Raw genomic sequence first — 20,865 nt, forward strand, 5'->3', positions numbered from 1 at the left:
CACGTCAGCACACAGCCAGGCAGGCAACAACACTGGGAGGGCAGAAACGCCCCCACCACCTGGTGACCAAATTGGCAAACAACCCCAGCAGTCACAGTGGACGGGACACGTCCGCACGCCACGGCTGCTCAGGGCGAACTCCTCCGTGTCGTGGCATGGTGTGAGGCGTGTAGTGGATATAGCTGGGTGGTGACCGCCGGCCAGGTCGGACGTTCATGAGGTCTCTCCGCTTCTGGCTAGTGTTTACGTTGGGTAATCGCTTGTTTGCCCTGCTGGTGGTGGTTTGCCACTGACAGGGTGACGTTTGCTTAGCCATGGGGACGTCTCGCCCTCCAATGACGAGGACGCTGTCAGCTGGTCTGGCGTTTACGGTGCCGGTGGACCATCCATTGGTTGGTGTCGCCCTGGTGGACGTGCTGCATGTAGAGCTGTCGGACCTAGTGGGCATCCAGCTGCTTCAGGGCCACCGTGCTGTAGTCAAGTTCTGCCTCCAGACTGCCTTTCAGGCGTTTTTCGAGCGGTGTGAGGGGCGTGTTTACCCTCTCCCTGATATTGCTGCCTCCGTTAAGGTAGTGAATCTCAGTGTCACCTTGACGTCTGTGACGGTGCATGGTGCCCCCTTCGAATTTCAGGACGACTTTTTAACCTCCTGTTTCGAACGGTTTGGGGCTGTGTTAAGTGTTCGATGGAATATGGTCGTTGCCGGGCACTGTGTTGGTATGCTTGACGGCTCCCGCACTCTGACGATGTCGCTGAAGTGTAGTGTACCGTCTCGATGTCCGTGTTGGGTTACACGCTCCGCTGCCAGTACCGGGGTCAACCGCGCACCTGTTATCGGTGTGGTCACGAGGGTCATCTGGCTGCGGCGTGCGACGTGGGAGCAACTGGTCAGGTGCATGTTCTTCGTGCGGAGGATTTTCCGCCCCTGTTGCGTTCGGACGGTGTGGGTGCTGTGCCTGAGGCGCCTGACTGCCTGTCTGCTGCTCCGCCTGTTGAGGCGAGTTCTCTGACCCGTGCGACACATCAGGTGACTGCTGTGGTCCCTGGGGTTGTTGAGCCGGTGTGTGAGGGTGACGGGGCGACGCCTGCGCTGCGTGAAGTGAAGGGTGTCCCGGTGGAGGTTCATGTCCCACCCCCGCCTGTGGATGTGGTAACGGCTCCCGGGGACGCAGGTTCTGCTGTTTTGGAGGGGGTGCTTCGGCAAGGTGAGGTGCCTGCCGTGCCTGTGTGTGTTAACGACTGTAGTTCTGCTCTTTCCATTCCTTTGCAGAAGCGTGCACGTCGGTGTTCTGAGGCTGTTTCCGTGGATGATGTAGACAGTGTGGGTGATGTGGCCTCTGTGGACTCTTCAGATGGTGCGGGTGTGGCCTGTGTGGATGTAAAGATGGTGGACGTGCCTGCAGAGGGGCCTGCTGGGCGTGGTGTGGTGCGGCCTGTCTCGAAGCGTTCGCGGCGGGCTCGGAGTGTGTCTCCCCTTCGTGGTGTGCCTTGGGAGGAGGTGGGGGAGTATGGTGCTCAGCTGGCGTCCCCCGCCGTGGATGATGGTGCTGTGCGGGGCTCCGAAGTTGCTACCTGTGTCTCCCTTCCTGTGTCACCTGCTGTTGGATCCCCGCAGTGGGGGGTTGTCCCTGATGATCGGGACCTCGTCGTGATGTTGCGGAAAGATGTGCGCCAGGGGGCCTCGGCTCCTGTGCCCTGTGGTGGGGTCGCTGCCGCGCCTGCATCCCCTGCTGTTCCCCCTCCTTCATTGCCTCGGTCTGGTGGTTGCCTAGTCCCGTCTGCTGGGGTCGTGCCCTGTGAGGGTCCGGAGTTGGGCCATTATCGGGATGCCCGGGTGCTTCCGATCCCATGGTGCTCGTCCACTATCTGGGTATCGTCTGAGAAGGTGTTTGTTTATAGGGTGCTGGATAGGATGTCTCAGCCGAGGGTACTGCCTGATGGCCGGCTGCCCGCCGACCTATGGGTGATTTGGGAAGCGTACTGCTTGCGCTTTCCGATACGCAAGTTTCCGGAAAAGTATTAGTTCCCATCTTGTGCACACGGCTACGCCGTGCCTGGATCAGCTGCCGCCGTGACCGCGACTCCCCGCCCCCCGGTGCGGGGAGTCTCCCTCTAACGTTCGCCTCTGTTTTCGTCGCCACTCCTCTCTCTACGGCCCATCACATCTACCGCTTTTGACTTTCTTCTCCTCCTCACCATCAACGCGTCTCCTTACATTTGTCCTGGTGCAGTCATCGGGAGGGTTACCCCTTCATGCACCTATTCTCAAGAAGTGAAGAGGCGTGTAGTGGCATGGTGTGAGGCGTGTAGTGGCATGGTGTGAGGCGTGTAGTGGTATGGTGTGAGGCGTGTAGTGGCATGGTGTGAGGCGTGTAGAGGCATGGTGTGAGGCGTGTAGTGGCGTGGTGTGATGTGTGTGGTGGCGTGGTGTGAGGCGTGGTAGTGGCATGGTGTGAGGCGTGTAGTGGCGTGGTGTGAGGCGTGGTAGTGGCGTGGTGTGAGGCGTGGTAGTGGCCTGGTGTGAGGCGTGTAGTGGCGTGGTGTGAGGCGTGGTAGTGGCCTGGTGTGAGGCGTGGTAGTGGCGTGGTGTGAGGCGTGGTAATGGCGTGGTGTGAGGCGTGTAGTGGCGTGGTGTGAGGCGTGGTAGTGGCATGGTGTGAGGCGTGTAGTGGCGTGGTGTGAGGCGTGGTAGTGGCATGGTGTGAGGCGTGTAGTGGCGTGGTAGTGGCGTGGTGTGAGGCGTGGTGTGTAGCTTGTAGTGGCGTGGTGTGAGGCGTGGTAGTGGCATGGTGTGAGGCGTGTAGTGGCGTGGTGTGAGGCGTGGTAGTGGCGTGGTGTGATGCGTGTAGTGGCGTGGTGTGAGGCGTGGTAGTGGCATGGTGTGAGGCGTGTAGTGGCGTGGTGTGAGGCGTGGTAGTGGCATGGTGTGAGGCGTGTAGTGGCGTGGTAGTGGCGTGGTGTGAGGCGTGGTGTGTAGCTTGTAGTGGCGTGGTGTGAGGCGTGGTAGTGGCATGGTGTGAGGCGTACAGTGGCCTGGTGGTAGGTGTGGTAGTCGCGTGGTGTGAAGCGTGCAATGGCGTGGTGTGAGGTGTGGTAGTGGCGTGGTGTGAGGCTTGTAGTAGCGTGGTAGTGGCGTGGTGTGAGGCTTGTAGTAGCGTGGTAGTGGCGTGGTGTGAGGCTAGTTAGTGTGGAGGATGGGTAGATGTGTGGAGGAGGAGTAGAAGTGTGGAGGAGGAGTAGAAGTGTGGAGGAGGAGTAGAAGTGTGGAGGAGGAGTAGAAGTGTGGAGGAGGAGTAGAGGTATGGAGGAGGAGTAGAAGTGTGGAGGAGGAGTAGAGGTGTGGAGGAGGAGGAGGGGTAGATGTGTGAAGGAGGGGTAAAGGTGTGAATATTGAGGGAGTAGAGGTTTGGAGGAGGAGAGGTAGAGAAGAAGGGGTAGAGATCTAGAGGAGGAAGTGGTAGAGGTGTAGAGGAGGAAGGGGTAGAGGTGTGGAGGAGGAAGGGGTAGAGGTGTGGAGGAGGAAGGTGTGGAGGAGGAAGGGGTAGAGGTGTGGAGGAGGAAGGGGTAGAGGTGTGGAGGAGGATGGAGGTAGAGGTGAGTAGTTGAAATGGCCCCATAGCGACGGCACAAGAAGCTACCTCAGTACAGGAATAGAGTATTAGCTCCCATTAACAAATAGGTGTTAAGACTTCCCCACAGCGACCTGACTTTTCAAACTATGAGTGACGTCACCAGAAGGGCAATGAGGCCCTAGCATACCACAACTGTAATCATTATGTACTGATAAGTTAAAAAAATTAAATAGCTACCCAAATGTTGTACTGCAATTTGAGAAGAATTGTATGTCTGACAGCATAGCGGGTGAGCTGAACATTAGAATGAAGGTACCTGCAGGAGGCCTATTAGCGCATATGAGGCAGCTCCTATATATATCCACCCAATCTCATTCATATACATGTCCAACCTATGCTTATAATAATCAAGGGAATCCCCCACTTCCAATAAAAGTTTATAATAAATAGCGCACATTCCAGTTTTATACGCAACAGCAATTATGAAACCCGATAGCTAGATATCGTACTATAATATCGTACTATAATAGTTACCGTACATCTGGCATATCAGCGGATTTTTTTTTTTTTTTTACAGAGCAATTACAGCGTACAGTAACCATATAAACAGGATAGCACAGAATAACAAAGAACACAGAATAACAACAACACAGATAACAAGTAACACAGATCAACACAAAAGTGAAAACAAAGAATAACATAAAACACTTAAGAACACACACACACACAAACAAAAGCAGCACCACCCAGACGGGGCGCGCCAAAAGCGTCAGTAATTACAAAAGCGCACAAGGAGCACAATAAAACCAAGGGTAAAGTATAAACAAGGAATACACATACAAAATAACACAAAATAACACAAACGCAAAACACACGCACCATGCGCCACACCACACAACAGCAGACAACACACGCACCATGCGCCACACCACACAACAGCAGACAACACACCACAGAATCGAGAACACAATAACAGAACATGTTAATATAACACTGTAAATACAACATAGTAAGTAAATGCAGGAAAAGTAAGTAAATGCAGGAAAATAACAAGGGAATACAACAAAGCAATACACAGCACAGTACATAAAATAAAGGAAACAGAAGACATTAGCATTACATAGTAAAATAACATAGTAAAAAATAAAGAAATCGGTATAGTACAAACCAACATTGGAACATATAATACAGTAAAATGACACAGATAACAGAACAAAGTGTAAATAAGCATAAACACATAAACAAACAACACATGCCACCCATACGGGGCGTGCCAACAGGAACCATAATGAAAAGCACATAACACAAGGCAGCAAGACAAAATGACAATGAACACAAGCATACAAAAACACACAAGAATGGAACACATACGAGACAAACACAGCCACCCAGCACACAAACCCGACCCCCACAGACAGAGGACGGCCAGTCACCAAGCAGAAAAAAACACCCACGCACTGGACACATCAGGAGAGAGACAGACATGCCATGCAACACCACAACACACCCATACCCACCCACACACAAACAAAACGCTGCCACACAAGGCAACCAAGCAAACCCAGCACACACAAAACCCCAAAGACAAACAAACACAGACCCCCCCAAACCCCCACCCACCAGAGGGAACCGAACCCAAGGAACACGCACAGACACACACATAACCACACCCACAGGAACCCACCACCTACACCAATGCAGCACCCCGGACATACTCGACCATGAACCAAGCATCAAAATCCCTAGGAAAGGAGCGACGCAACCACCACATAGTATAAGACAGACGGCCCTTCAAAAAGCCCAAAATCCTCCCCACCCCCATATCCCTCCATCCTACCAACCCATAAACAAAAAATATAGTCCGCTAACAACACCCCGAGCGTGTTACGCACCAGCCTGGAGCCCCGAGGGAACGAAAAAAACAAAAACCGCAATAGGTCGACCTGCACCCCTGGACCACAAAAGGCTGCAATGACATCCCGCAACCACCCAACCAAACCCTGAACCCGCGCACAAAAATAAAAGACGTGCAACTGAGTCTCACGTCCCCCACAATGAACACAATTATCAGAGGCGACCAAACCCAACATAAGAGCCTCGCATTCGTAGCCAAAGACTCATGCAAATATCGAAAAACCAACTCACGCGTCCGTGGCGCAATTCACGGCCCACTCAACGCCTCCCACACATTCCCCCAGTCGAAACAAGGGTACAAACTTTCGACCCTGGGAGGTACCCGAGAGGCAAGCGCCCCATACACCTCCCGACAACGAAAAGAGACAAACCCAGGAAAACGACAAAGCACCCGAAGGATCAAAACCGCCCACGAGTACACTGGAGGCGTATACAGGGCTACCTCCTGGCAACGACCCAGATCAAGCAAAAAACTAAACCTCATAGAGCAGTAAAACAACCCCAAGGAGTTTAACCCACCCCCTAACACCAAACTCCTCCAAACCGACCCCCAAAACAAAGCCAACGCCTTCATATAGACATCAGGAATACCAATTCCACCTTCTGACACCTTAAGACATAACGTAGATCGACGAACCGGATGATACCGGCCACACCACACATAATGATACACCAAACCCTCCAGAGCGTGATCCTTCCGCCGATCCAACGGAAAACACTGCGCAACAAACCAGACCCGCGACAAAACCTTACAAGACACGACAATCGCCCGCTGGTAAATAGTCAGGGCCCGTTGCGACAACATCCCCACAGCCACGCCCATCCCCCGCGAAACTGCCTCCCAATTAAACTCCAAAGACTGCACATACGACCTGAACCACGTAATCCCAGAACCCGAATGGACTGAACCACCGGAAACCACGAACCAGACCACACCAAACGAGAGGCCCAACCCCCCAACCCCAGAAGACAAGACTTTTCACGATTGACCAAAGCCCCTGTAGCCGACTCAAACTGAAGCACCAAATCTTGAACAGCAGGCACAGAACCCTCAGAGGCAACAAACAAGACCGTGTCGTCCGCATAACCACAAATCTTGGGCGACAAGCCATTCGGCAAACACGGTGAAACAACTGAACGACAAGCATGCACCGCTCGAACAAAGGGCTCCTGAAACAGAATATAGAGAAGCATCGACAGAGGACACCCCTGTCAAACCGAAAGCCGAATAGCGAAGGGAGCAGTAAGGAACCATTGACACACACCCTACTACTACAACCAGCATACAACATCCGTATCCAGCCCACAAACTGGGGCGGGAAACCAAACCTCTCCAGGACCCGCAAAACAAACCCAATTGGCACGCAATGAAAAGCCTTGGACCAATCCAAGCTTATCATGGCCGCGGGAACACCAGACTCCTCCACATAGAGGAGCAAATCCCTGAAAAGGGAATTGCATTGCACCAACGACCTACCCGGAACGCCACAAAACTGACCCCAAGAGATCACCGACCCCACAACCGAGCGCAAACGTCCAGCCAACAACTTGGAAATAATCTTGTAATCCACATTTAGCAACGTAATAGGCCGCCAATTCGCAAAAAAACGTAAGTCCCCCGGCATCAGAAGAAGCTGCACAAGACCATCATTCTGTGAAACGGACGGAGACAAACTCCGAAGACAAAACCGAACCACCTCCAAAAAATCGGCACCAAGCACATCCCAAAACTCGACATAGAACTCCGTCGGAAACCCATCCGACCACTGGAACCTTACCACGACGAAAGGACCGCACAACCTCCCAAAGCTCCGAAGGGCTTACCTCCCGCACAAGACCCACACAATCCATACCCGACAACCCCGGTGCACAGTGTTGGAGGAAGGACTCCATCAACCCCCTCATCCCCCGCAACCCCATACAAAGACCCAAATTCACCACGCACATAATGCAAAACCGCCCCCGTGTCTGACAAAACCGAACCTTCCGGCCGATGAAGACCTTCCAACAAAACAGAGGCACGCCCCACCCGTTCCCTCCGCAGTAAAAACTGCGAGAGCTTCTCACCACACAACGGTTCCTCCACCCCAGCCCGCACATGTACCCCCTCAGCCCACAAATGAGATCCTTACACACCGAGATCTCCTGAAACCTATCTAAACCCTGATTCAGCAACCCATACAGGCGAAATAACCGTGCCTGCAAGACCCTCAACAGACCAAACCTTCCCGACGCCTCCCGCTTCGCCAGCACCCGAAAAAACGACCGACATTCCACCTTAGCCCACTCCCACCACTCCAGAACCGAGGGAAACGCCCCATTCCGAGCGGCCAAAACAGCCCACTGGGCCCGGAACTGGGCACACGCAACAGGGCACTTCAGCAACCCACAATTCAGTTTCCACCAGCCACGGCCAACCCGCACCTGGCTGCGAATCTCCACTTGCAACACCACCATGCAATGGTCCGAGAATCCCACGGGAACCGTCCGCAACGAAAAAACCGAACCACCCCCCAGTAGGCACGTAAAAACGATCAAGGCGATAGCAAGCCCCACGCAAGAGAAGAGTGTACTCCAAAGGACCCCTTTGCAACACGGCCGCATCCCGAAACCCGCAACTCTTCAAGGTAGCAGTCAAAGCCGGCGAGATATTTGCTGGACGAAGACTATTGCTATCCCGCGGCGACGTAATACAATTGAAATCCCCCCCCAAAAATCATCCCCTTCGTATCGTGCCGCAAAAAATGCAGCATGTCACAGGAAAAGAAAACCTCCCGGTCCTGCCTCTGCGCCGCCCCAGATGGCGCGTACACATTCAAGAGAGAGACCTCAGACCCCAAAAAGGAGACCCTAACTAATAGCACCCGACCACCCTCGCCCATCTCCGTGTGAAGCACGGAAATCGGGGCCCGCTTAGAGAGCAGGATCAACGTACCTCCATGCAAGCCACGGGAAGGGTTTAACACCACTGTAAACCCCTCAGCCAACACATGTAACAACCCCACTTCCTGCACATTGTGCTCCTGCACAAAAGCCACATCCACCCTCCACTCATGCAGCATCGACACCAGGCCCAATTGCACAGCCACAGCACGCAAACCATTCACATTCAGCGAAGCACATGTAATTTAGGATCCATTGGGAAAATAGATAAACCCTATCTAACCACAAAAAAGTCAGACCGGTCCAGCCGACACCCCGTGCATGGAGGCAGTAGCAGCCGCCACCGGGTTCCCAGACGACAAGATGCACTCCCCGCAGGGGGGTGGGGAGGCCAGAGTCCTTCAGGAACGTCATCACAAGGCCGTGATCATCACTGGCACAGTCCCCCGGATCCACCACTGCCCACTCCGGGCTCCGTACCCCAGGGGACCCACATACGAGATCACCAGGAGGGTCCACAACACATCCTCCACCGCCGGGGCTACTACAGACACCGCCACACCCTCACCATCACAGACACACGCATCAGGCTCTAACCTCCGCACCGAAGGCCCCCGGTCTCGACCACTCCTGGCCATCTTCCGGCGCTTTGTCTGAGAGCCAGGTTGACCAGGGTCAGCAGTGGTGGAAGGACGACGAGAGGGGCGGCCCCCTTCCAAGAACTCATCCACCTCCAAGGGTTCCACACCAAGGGCAGAAGCACATACCAATCCAGGCGCACCAGAATCTGGCACGACATCATCCACCGGCAACAAAACAGGGCCACGCCCCACCGAAGCGTCAACATCGACGGCTATGGCAACCGGAGGTGAATGCACCTTCACATGCGTGACCACCGCACTACCGCCCACACCAGAGGGGTCCACAGACACCGGACCCGGCACGTTAGCACCAGTGGGGCGCACCGCACCCACAACGCCATCAACAACGGCACGTTCAGGAGGGGAAGGGAGTTCAACCCGGCAGGATCATCCCCCAGGTCCACAAGGCCATGTAGAGGTGGGAAATCCTCTTCTCGGAAGTCACTGACCAACCGGACGGTGCCATTACGGCAACCAGCAGCCTGGTGTCCAGCCATATCGCACCAAAAACATGTGCGCTCCTGTCCCGCATAAAAGCACTGAACCTTGAACCCCAGCAGCACCATCGACGACGATGGGATCGCCTTCCTCAGCTTCATGGTAATCGTGCGGGTACCAATCAGGACGCCACGAAGACGGCCAGATTTCAGCACATTCGCCCGACAGGCGAGAACACTCCCATATCCCCCAAAGAACCGGTGGAGCAGGCTCTCTGGGAACTCAAACGGCAGCCCCCACACCACCACTCACTCAAACGTCACTGGAATACACAAGTCCGTTACAGAAACCGTACCCGCCGCGCCAGGCAAAGGTACAGTACGCCCATCAAACTTGTCGACCACATCCCGGTACACCACAGCGTCAGTCAGCTTAACCAAGGCCCGATGTTCCCCAGCCAGCTGCACACTACACACATCTGCAGGGTTGATACCCAGCACATCCAGGAGAGCAACTACCAACAACGAGTAGTTTACCAGACCAGAGAAGGCCAGCTCAACCGTATCCACACGCTTTATAGGCGGCATGGGCAACGCCATCCCGCCGGCCCGCCAGGCAAGAGCCCACAAAAAAAGACTACCAACTATGTGCACGCCAAACGTCCAGGCAAGACTGAGGAGCGAACGTAAACAGAACCGCTCCGCACGGCTGCCAAACAGCCAATCATCTCAGCGGATTAGTAGCTGTGTTCATAGACTAGTCAACTGTCCTCACATCCGTCAAATTGCCATCCAAATGTCGCACCGCAATTCATCTATCTAGCATCTTAGCTGGATGCTAGCCACTATATTCATAGGCTAATCATTTCTACACATCAAAAATCCTAATCTTGCTATGCAAATCATCTAACTTGCTTCTAAACCAACATATACAATAAATACAAGCATACATACTGTTAGGTGCAACGAACAGGGGACACCATCTGGCTCACAACTAGCCAGAAACATGATCTTCTCACAAACGATCTGACTTCTCTAGCACCTCTTTGCTAGGCTGTCCTCCTTGGACGCCTGTACTCCATCGGTCCACTCTACTTATTGTTTCCACCCTCCGTTTGCTCGTGTTCTTCTCTTCACGTCCAGAATCAGACATCTACTGTCTGTACCTCCTCTGTCGTCTTCACACTTCCATCTACTGCCATTATACTTCCGTCTCATGTCATCATACTTCACTCCCTCGTCTTCACCGGCGATCCTCCCTTTCGTCTCCTCATTTATCCGAGACCTCATCCTGTTTGACTTCCATCGAGTCCTCGGCTTTCTTCTATTCCTCCATGCTTGTATCATCATCTTCTCACACTTCTCACCTCTATACAACTGCATTTCTTCTCCTTCAACTCTTCTTCGTTCCCTAAAAGTTTCTTCGAGCACTGTACTACACCCAACAGCACTCAACCGTACATGTCGCTTTACCTCTCCTAGAGCGCTCGTAAGCATCTCTCCACACATAATGTCTCTTCTCCTTTCATTTTCTCGGCTATTATTCTTCTTCACTATCTCTCCTCCACGTTTTCTGTGAAACATGTCAACTCCTGACATCTCAAACACCTTAACTCCATTACCCCTATGCTTCTGTGCTTGTGGACAACTTGACGCTCTACTCCCGTCCTCAGTCGCTCCACATCCTTCCTCATTTCTACTCAGCACAGTTGTATTCACCTTCCGACTCTTAATTTCAGCAGGCTGGGGTCTACTGAGGTCTGCTCTGTTCATACGATTCTTCTTTGGCTGGGTCATCTTCACTTTTAACCTCACCGAGACTCCATCTTGCTGAGTCGGACCTTCCTCAAATAACCACGCTATATCTACGTCGATATCTTCTACCGGGTGAATCGACACTGTCTCATCTTCTCCAGTGTTTTCCTAGTCGGCCACCTCTGCCTTCGTCACTACCGTGACAGGATACTCAATGGCTTGGCAGTCTCCTGACTCATCTCGGATGTCAGTCAGGTTCACACTCTCAGGTGTCCCACCCGTGCCGTGGCCTTCTGGGCACTCCTCTGGCACAGTCTCCGCTATGACTCTTGGCAACACCTTTGTCCCGCACAAGTCATTCCCCAGGATCACTTGGACTCCTGGAACAGGTATGTTGGGGCATACTCCCAACACCACCTCTGCCGATACATATGCCGATACCTTAGATGGACAGCACATACGGGCATGTCACTCTCAGACAATAACCCGTATACTTTCATCCTACTCCTGCCAGCTAACCGTCTATCACTCCCCATCAGGCTTCTCGTGATCAAGCTCTGATTAGCTCCGGTATCTCTTAAAATACCAACTTCTACTTCAGGTTGGCCTCCTATACTGATCCAACCTTTACTGATGAACGGCCTATACCGCTCGTTCACTAAGTTCACCTTCTGTGGTTTGTCTTGGAACACATTAGTATATTTACTTCGGGGGTCACACATGGCCAGGGTCACAATTCTTTTGCCCTGCCTACAATCTCGCATCACGTGACTCAATCCGTTACAATTGTAACACCTCACCTGGGAAAAGTCTCTTCTATATGTACCAGAGTGGCTCTGACTTTGTCCACTCGCATGAGAGTTCCTCGGGCCAGGTACACTACCTGCACTCTGTGGGGCTTTACTGGACTCTTGATTTTCTGGATCACGATTAGTTTCTCGTTTAGCTCCTCCATCCTCACTTTCAGACGAAGTGCGCGACCTACTCTTCTGAGTTTTAGGGTACTTACGTTTATCTGCCCATTTATCAAAATTCTTCTCACCCAGACTCCTCTGGGTCTTTCATAATTTCTTCCTCCCCAGACTCCACTGGATCTGCTATTGCGCAAAACGATATGCCGTGCGTGGATCAGCTTCCACCGTGAACTCGACATCCCGCCATACGGTGCGGCGAGTCTCTCTCTAACGCCCACCTCTATTTTCGTCGCCACTCTTCTATCTACGGCCCTACGCAACTGACACTTTTGACTTTCTTCTCCTCAACGTCAACGCGTCTCCCAACATCTGTCCTGGTGCAGTAATTGGGATGGTAAACCCTTCATGCAAACTGCACCTACTCTCAAGAAGAAGAGAAAATTCCCATTATTATTAACATTTTTCCATTAACCCCAGGTAATAGAGGTTAGGTTGGGATGGTGGTATTGATGTGAAAAAAAAACATGGCTAAGAATATGATGTAAAACCAAGATCCATGTATAGGAGGTTAGGTCTAGGGCAGTTGAGTTGATGCACAAACAATACTTTCCTTCCCCCAAAAGGAGGTTAGGTGCGGGGCAGTTGGGTTCATGCATAAACAACACTTTCCTCCCATAAATACAATAAATTTGAAGTTAGATAAAGGGAGGTAAGGTGCAGGGTGGCTTGCTCTGTATGTGATGTGCATAGGTACATTTAGTAGAATTTATGGTTTTGGTTTGACATAATTAGGATAAATTTGCTGGAATTTTTACAAATTGGAATAATTTGGATGAATTTAGCTAATGTTGTGTTAGGATAAGTTAGGTTAGGTCTGGCTTGGTAGAATTAATGATAGAAAACACATCTGGAAATTGGAAATAGCTAGACTAGAACACTAGCTCTATGAAATGGTCTTGGGAATGGGGGATGTTGTGCCAAGACTGTATTGGATATTGGAAGTTTAAATGGAATAGATGAAACTCGGATAAAATGGGCTTTGGCTGTGCTATGATACAAAACATTTTAGGTATATTCGGTAGAAATTGTCTTAAATTTGGTTGAATTCAGGTGGGACAGCATAAATTTCACGAACTTTAATCAAATCTAGCTTGAGATATGCAAGGTCAGGTTAGGGTAGGTTGGAATAGGTGAAAATGTGAGTAAAAATGGGCTTTGGTTGTACTTAAACAAACTTTCATTCAAATCTAGCTTGGCATATCAGGTTAGGTAAGGTTCTGTAGGGCAGGATAGAATAGGTGAAAACTTGGGTAAAATGAACTTTGGCTATGCTAAGATACAAAACATTTGGGGTATATTTGGAGTAAGTTGTCATAAATTAGGTAGAATTTAGGTGGGACAGCATAAATTTAATGAACTTTTATTCAAATCTAGCTTGGGATATGCTAGGTCAAATTGGGTAGGTTGGATTAGGTGAAAATGTGGGGATAAAATGGACATTGGATGTGCTATGATACAAAACATTTTGGGAATATTTTATGGAAATTGTCTTAAATTAGGTCGAATTTAGGTCGGATAGCTTTAATTTCGCCTACTTTTATTCAAATCTAGCTTGGGATATGCTAAATCAGGTTAGGTAAGGTGGTGTAGGGTAGGATGGAATGGGTGAAAATATGGGTAAAAATGGACATTGGCTGTGCTATGATACAAAACATTTGGGTAAATAAAAACAGACATATGCTAGATGAATAGTTTAGCACTAATAATGCTGAAACATTAATAGAGAATGTATGCGTTTTTATATTGAGTTCATAGTATGTCAGACATTTCATTCATTCATGTAAAATTCTGACTTTTTGGGAGTTGGTTAAACTCAGCATATTATAAATATTGACCTAAACATACCTAGAAAAATATCATGCAAATTGTGTATTATTTGACCTAGTTGGCTTTGATTGTATTTTTACAACTAGCACAGTTATTACAAGTCGTGAATTAACTATGCAGATTCTGTATTTTGTATAAGTTGTATGATGATAATTGCAAATATGTATTGATTATATTCCTACAAATTGTGTATTGTTTGTGCAAGTTGTGTATGAATTGTACAGGTTTTGTACGTGTATTTGTGGAATTGTGTAGTTGTGTATTTGATGTATATGCACTAGTTATTTAGCGTTCATATTTGGGCTAGTTTCGTATTGTTTATATTTTCGTGCAAATTGTGTATAATTTGTGTATGTGTTGTAATTGTATTTGTGTGAATTTTGTATTTGTGCTAGTTGTGTATTTATGCTAGTTGTGTATTTACATATTTGGGCTAGTTATATATTGTATGTATTTGTGTTGGATATGCATTTGTTTGTACTTATGCAAGTTTTGTAACAATAATTATGAAAGATGTATAATAATTGTGCAAGCTGTGTATTAATTTGCGCACATAGTGTAATTGTATATGGAGGAATTGTGTATTTACACCAGTTGTTTACTGATTGTCATTGCGCAAGTTATGTAATTATATGACAAGTTTGCTTGTATTAAATGTGCAAAGATGCGTAATAGTTACACAATTTATGTAATAAATTTATGTGGTGTGATAATATTGTATGGTAGTGTGGTGAGGTGGTGTGGTGACGCAGTGCAGTGTGGTAATGGCGGTGTGTGTTGGTGGTGTAGTGTGGTAGTGGTGTGTGGTATAGTGTGAGGTTGTGGTGAGGTGAAGTGTGGTAGTATGCATGGTTATGTAGTGTGGTAGTGGTGTGTGGCATAATGAGGTAGTGTGAGGTAGTGGTGTGGTGTAGTACTCACCAATTTGTACTCACCTATTTCTGCTTGCGGGGGTTGAGCTTTGGCTCTTTGGTCCCGCCTCTCAACCGTCAATCAACCGGAGTACAGATTCCTGAAGTAAGTAAGTAATTATCAAAAGAAGGCACCAAACCGGGAAGGCTATGTAGCACCATCAAATGTGCAGAATAATCAGAGGGCGCTAAATATCACCAAGGATGCCAATACGAGAACAGAAACGCATAAGGCGAACGATATCAAAAATATCAGAGTCACCAAGAATACGATCGAGAGACAAGCGACCGCGGGTGACGGTCGGAAAACAAGACACACGCTCGTCCCGGAAGTCAGGACATTACAGATTCGTGAGCCTACTGGGCTCTGTCATATATACATTTAAAACTGTGTATGGAGTCAGCCTCCACCACATCACTGCCTAATGCATTCCATTTGTTAACTACTCTAACACTGAAAAAGTTCTTTCTAACGCCCCCTGGCTCATTTGGGTACTCAGTTTCCACCTATGTCCCCTTGTTCTCGTACTAACCAGTGTTGAATAGTTTATCCTTGTCTATCCTGTCAATTCCCCTGAGGATTTTGAAGGTAGTGATCATGTCTCCCCTTACTCTTCTGTCTTCCAGTGTCGTAAGGTGCATTTCCCGAAGCCTTTCCTCGTAACTCATGCCTCTTAGTTCTGGGACTAGTCTAGTTGCACCTCTGAACTCTTTCCAGCTTCGTCTTGTGCTTGACAAGGTACGGGGTCCATGCTGGGGTCCGCATACTCGATGATTGGTCTTACATATGTTGTATACAAGATTCTGAAAGATTCCTTAAACAGGTTCCTGAAAGCTGTTCTTACGTTAGCCAGCCTCGCATATGCCTCAGACGTAAATCTTTTTATATGGGCTTCAGGAGACAGGCTTGGTGTGATATCAACTCCTAGATCTTTCTCTGTCCGTTTCATGAAGTATTTCATCTCCTATTCTGTATCCTGTGTCTGGCCTCCTGTTTCCACCGCCAAGTTTCATTAATTTGCATTTACTCAGGTTGAACTTTAGCAGCCATTTGTTGGACCATTCATTCAGTCTGTCATCCTCTCTTTCTATCCTCCTCATAATTTTTGCATCGTCAGCAAACATTGATAGAAACGAGTCTATACCCTCTGGGAGATCATTTACATATATATTAGAAACAGTATAGGTCCAAGGACTGACCCCTGTGGGACTCCACTTGTGACGTCTCGCGAATCTGAAACCTCACCCCTCACAGTGACTCATTGTTTCCTGTTGCTTAGGTACTCCCTTATCCAATGGAGTACGTTCCCTTTCATTCCAGCCTGCATCTCCAGCTTTTTCACTAGTCTCTTGTGTGGTACTGTATCAGAGGCTTTCTGGCAATCCAAAACAATATGCAGTCTGCCCACCCCTCTCTTTCGTGCCTGATTTTTGTCGCCTGGTCGTAGAATTCAATTAACCCTGTGAGGCAGGACTTGCCATCCCTGAACCCATGTTGATGCCATGTTACAAAGTTCTTTTGCTCCAGATGTTCCACTAGTTTTCTTCGCACAATCTTCTCCAACAGTTTGCATAGTATGCAGGTTAGGTTAGGGACACTGGCCTGTAGTTCAGTGCCTCCTGTCTTGTATATCGGGACTAAATTAGCTGCTTTCCAAATTTCTGGCAGTTTCCCTGTTGCCAGCGATTTGTTATTTTCTATAGAGAGTGGCAGGCACAGTGCTTCTGCTCCTTCCTTTAGTATCCAAGGGGAGATTCCATCGGGGCCTATAGCCTTTGTCACATCCAACTCCAGTAACAGCTTCCTTACTTCCCCACTGGTAATCTCAAACTCTTCTAGCGGTTCCTGGTTAACTGTTCCCTCTTATCTCTGGAATTTCTCCTTGCTCTAAGGTGAAGACCTCCTGGAATTTCTTATTCAGTTCCTCACACACTTCCTTGTCGTTTGTAGTGAATCCTTCTGCCCCTATCCTTAATGTCACTACCTGTTCCTTTACTGTTGTTTTTCTCCTGATGTGGCTATGCAGCAATTTAGGTTGAGTCTTTGCCTTGCTTGCGATGTCATTTATGTATTGTCTTTCTGCCTCTCTTCTCATTCTGACATATTCATTTCTGGCACTCTGGTATCTTTCTCTGCTCTCAAGTGTTCTGTTATTCCTATAGTTTCTCCACATCCTTTTACTTTGCTGCTTAGCTAGCCTACATCTCTGATTAAACCATGGGTTTCTCATCTTCATTTCGTTGTTTTCCTTTTGGACTGGGACAAACTTGTTTGCTGCTTCCATGCACTTCTGCGTGATGTCTTCATGTCATACATCATGTCTTGGGCCATCTTTCCCCTGAGCTCTGTTTCCCATGTTATATCTGTTAGGAATTTTCTTATCTCCTCATAGTTTCCCTTTCGGAATGCCAGCCTTTTGTTTTCAGTATCCCTATACGATTTCAATAACCCTTCTTCAATGTGGTAGTGTACCTTCTACCTTCTTGTAGTGTGGTAGTGTGTATGGTTATGTGGTAGTGTGAGTGTGGTGGTGTGTGTTAGTGGTGTGTGAGTGTTATCTGTGGTAGAGTGTGTGGCAGTGTGTGGTAGTGTGTAGTGATAGTGTGGCTTACTGTGGGAGTAGATATGTATGGTGGTGGTGTGGCATAGTGAAGTGTGTGGTGGTATGATATGGTGATGTGTGTCATGGTGTGGTGTGTTTGTGAGTGGTGGTGTTGTGTCGTGGTGCGGTGGTGTGGGGCAGAGTTTTAGTGGTAGTGTGTGGTAGTGGTAGTGTGTGGTAGTGGTAGTGTGTGGTAGTTGGTGTGTGTGGTGGTGTTGTGTAGTAGTGTATACTCACCGAGTTGTACTCACCCAGGTGTGCTTGCGGGAGTAGAGATTTGGCTCTTTGGTCCCGCCTATCAACCATCAATCAACTGGTGGGAATGGTGGTAGAGCTCCCTCTACCACCACTCCCTCTACCATTACTCCCTCTACCACCAACCTCACTACCTCCACTCCCTCTACCATTAGTGTGTGGTCGTGTGTGTGTGTGTGGCAGTGGTGGTGTGGTAGTGTGTTTGTAGTGTGTGTGTGGTAGTGTGTTTGATGGTGTGGTAGTGTGTTTGTAGTGTGTGTGGTAGTGTGTTTGTAGTGTGTGTGGTAGTGTGTTTGATGGTGTGGCAGTGTGTTTGTAGTGTGTGTGTGGTAGTGTGTTTGATGGTGTGGTAGTGTGTTTGTAGTGTGTGTGTGGTAGTGTGTGTGATGGTGTGGTAGTGTGTTTGTAGTGTGTGTGGTAGTGTGTTTGATGGTTTGGTATTGTGTGTGGTGTTAGTGTGTGGTAATTTGTGTGGTGTAGTGTGATGGTATATGGTGGTGTAGTTTAGTTATCATACCAAATATGAACCAAAATATTGCATTCGAAAGACGTGACTTCACTGAGCCTTCCCCTTTATTGCTGTACTCGTCTTACTCCTCCCAACACCCACACTACCACCACTCCCTCTACCACCACTCCTTCTACCACCACTCCCTCTACCACCACTCCTTCTACCACCACTCCCTCTACCACCACTCCCTCTACCACCACCCATACTACCACCACCACTCCTTCTACGACTACTAACACTACCACCACTCCCTCTACCACCACCCACACTACCACCACTCCCTCTACCACCACTCCCTCTACCACCACTCCCTCTACCACCACCCATACAACCACCACCACTCCTACAACTACTAACACTACCACCACCCACACTACCACCACTCCCTCTACCACCACTCTTTCTACCACCCCTCCCTCTACCACCACTCCCTCTACCACCACCCATACTACCACCACCACTCCTTCTACCACTACTAACACTACCACCACTCCCTCTACCACCACCCACACTACCTCCACTCCCTCTACCACCACCCACACTACCACCACTCCCTCTACCACCACTCACGCTACCAACACTCCCTCTACCACCACCCACACTACCACCACTCCCTCTACCAACACCAGCACTACTGGTGGGGTGGTGGTGGAAGAGGGAAGGTTACACACATTGTCTCACCATAGACAATGTGTGTAGATTACTCACATTTGGTGCCTTGCAGCGTCATGTCCCCGAGGCCATACTGAAAGACATAGAAGCTAAGGAATTTGGTCCAGACAACACAATTTGGGAATTAATGGATGAGATTTCAGATTTCACTGAAAGGCTAAAGAACCAGGACCTAGATTCAGGAAGCTCTGTGTATTTCTTCGTAAGTGGGTTTGCTACGAAGGTTCCTAAGTGCGCCCTAAGAAGATGCTTAGGTGCAATTCAATAACGTCCACTTAGGAAGAAATTTGTTGGTTCACCTGCGTGCCGATAGAGGTCACTACTGTGTTTCGTTTGGCCAATCAGAGAGCAGCAACATTCTTCATATTGAAGATTTAGCGCTGGCTTATAGGAGCTCTACTGCCTCCTATTTACGTCGAATTTTCTTATAAAATTAGTATATTTCGAAGTAAAACAATGTTTTTTCAACTTCTACAGCCAGCACCGACATTGTAGTAAACAAATATGTTACATTTGTTGTTTACCTACGTAATTCTAAGATATACTGTGTAGCTGTCCTTGTTGCTCGGAAGATGCGCTGACAATTATTGTATATATTTACTGAATTTACCCAAGGGCCACTAACTATCTAGTGGCCTCGAAGAGGACAGAAAGCCGGCGGCTTGTTAAAGGGCCCGCCAATTGTCTTAATGACATTTTTTACCTGGAATTTGGCATTTACGGCTTCAGCGGTTAAGCGGTTCATGGATGTATAGCTCTCTTTGTGGAGAAAAACATCTGTTTTCAGTCCTACTTGAGAGAACATACTCTCCAACACTATATCTATGATTGCCCTGTTATCAGTGACTTCATACCAAATGGTATGAGGTATTTTGAGCTCTGTAATTACTTCATACACTCAGGAATATTGGAAGATATTCTTGTGCTGCACCCAGATTTTGCCAGTGGAGGCTAATAGATCAGCATTAAGTATTTTGTTCTCTCCTAATTCCATGTATGACTGGCCATCCTGTGAGGTGAGGATGTTGGATGAGCTCGTAGCTGGTTTTTGATCTACACTGTGTGGTCCTTTATACAGAATAGGGAAGCAGCACATTGCTGTGTATACCTAAATATGTTTAAAAATACATTGTTTGAGAGGAGTCTTGTAGAAACTGGTAAGAGTAATTATAATAAAATGTTTCCATGATTCAGTGCTTACCTCTTGTGAAAATCGCGAAGAGTTGTTTAGTCAGAGTTGATTTGTTTTTTGTATTGAGGCTGGTATTTTCTAAATTGATTCCATGTACAGTAATGTATGTCTAACCATCCTGTGAGATGGGAGTATTAGATAAACTTATAGCTGGTTTTTTATCTACACTGTGTAATATTCCATATAGAATAGGGTAGCAGCACATTGCTGTGTATACCTAATCTTCTTAATAAAAAAAATCAGTAATAAAGATTTTAAATTATAGTTTGTATTATTACAAATACAGTACTGTATTATCCTTATTAAATCATGTTGACCATGGATCATTAAGATCTCATGTTGATATGTAATAGTCATATTTCTTTTGAACTGCTAATCCATGCTAATCATTCATTAAATTGTGCATTATGTCTCAATTTTTCACTTCCTTGGATATACTGTACAGTACAAAAAGATAGGATAAAAATAAACCAGTAATATTTCTTTCATTATATTTTTCATCTAAATAACTGCATCAATATTTTTACAGCTGACAGGATTTGTTTTACCATACAGGTGCATTATTTGTTAAAAAAAATTTGGTTTATTGTTACACACAATGGTGCTACATAGCCTTCCCAGCTTGGTGCCTTCTTTTAATACTTACTGATTAAAAAATAAATAATAAATACATTTTATTCAGGAAAAGTACATACAGTTGATTTACAAACATAATGTT

The 20,865-nt window shown here is 48.1% G+C and overlaps 1 protein-coding gene across 1 annotated transcript; it reads right to left on the reverse strand.

Moving 5' to 3' along the window:
- Positions 1 to 3,182: 3,182 nt before the first annotated feature.
- On the reverse strand, positions 3,183 to 3,617 carry LOC138371668 (uncharacterized). The gene has a single exon (XM_069336669.1). The coding sequence runs from the start codon at positions 3,615 to 3,617 to the stop codon at positions 3,183 to 3,185; it is 435 nt and encodes a 144-aa protein (XP_069192770.1).
- Positions 3,618 to 20,865: the final 17,248 nt, after the last annotated feature.

The sequence above is a fragment of the Procambarus clarkii genome, chromosome 36 (assembly GCF_040958095.1).
Source record: "Procambarus clarkii isolate CNS0578487 chromosome 36, FALCON_Pclarkii_2.0, whole genome shotgun sequence".
Lineage (NCBI taxonomy): Eukaryota > Metazoa > Arthropoda > Malacostraca > Decapoda > Cambaridae > Procambarus > Procambarus clarkii.

Excerpts from the sequence above, each read along its gene's own strand:
- LOC138371668 (XM_069336669.1), bottom strand. The coding sequence starts at position 3,617 with ATGGGGCCATTTCAACTACTCACCTCTACCTCCATCCTCCTCCACACC.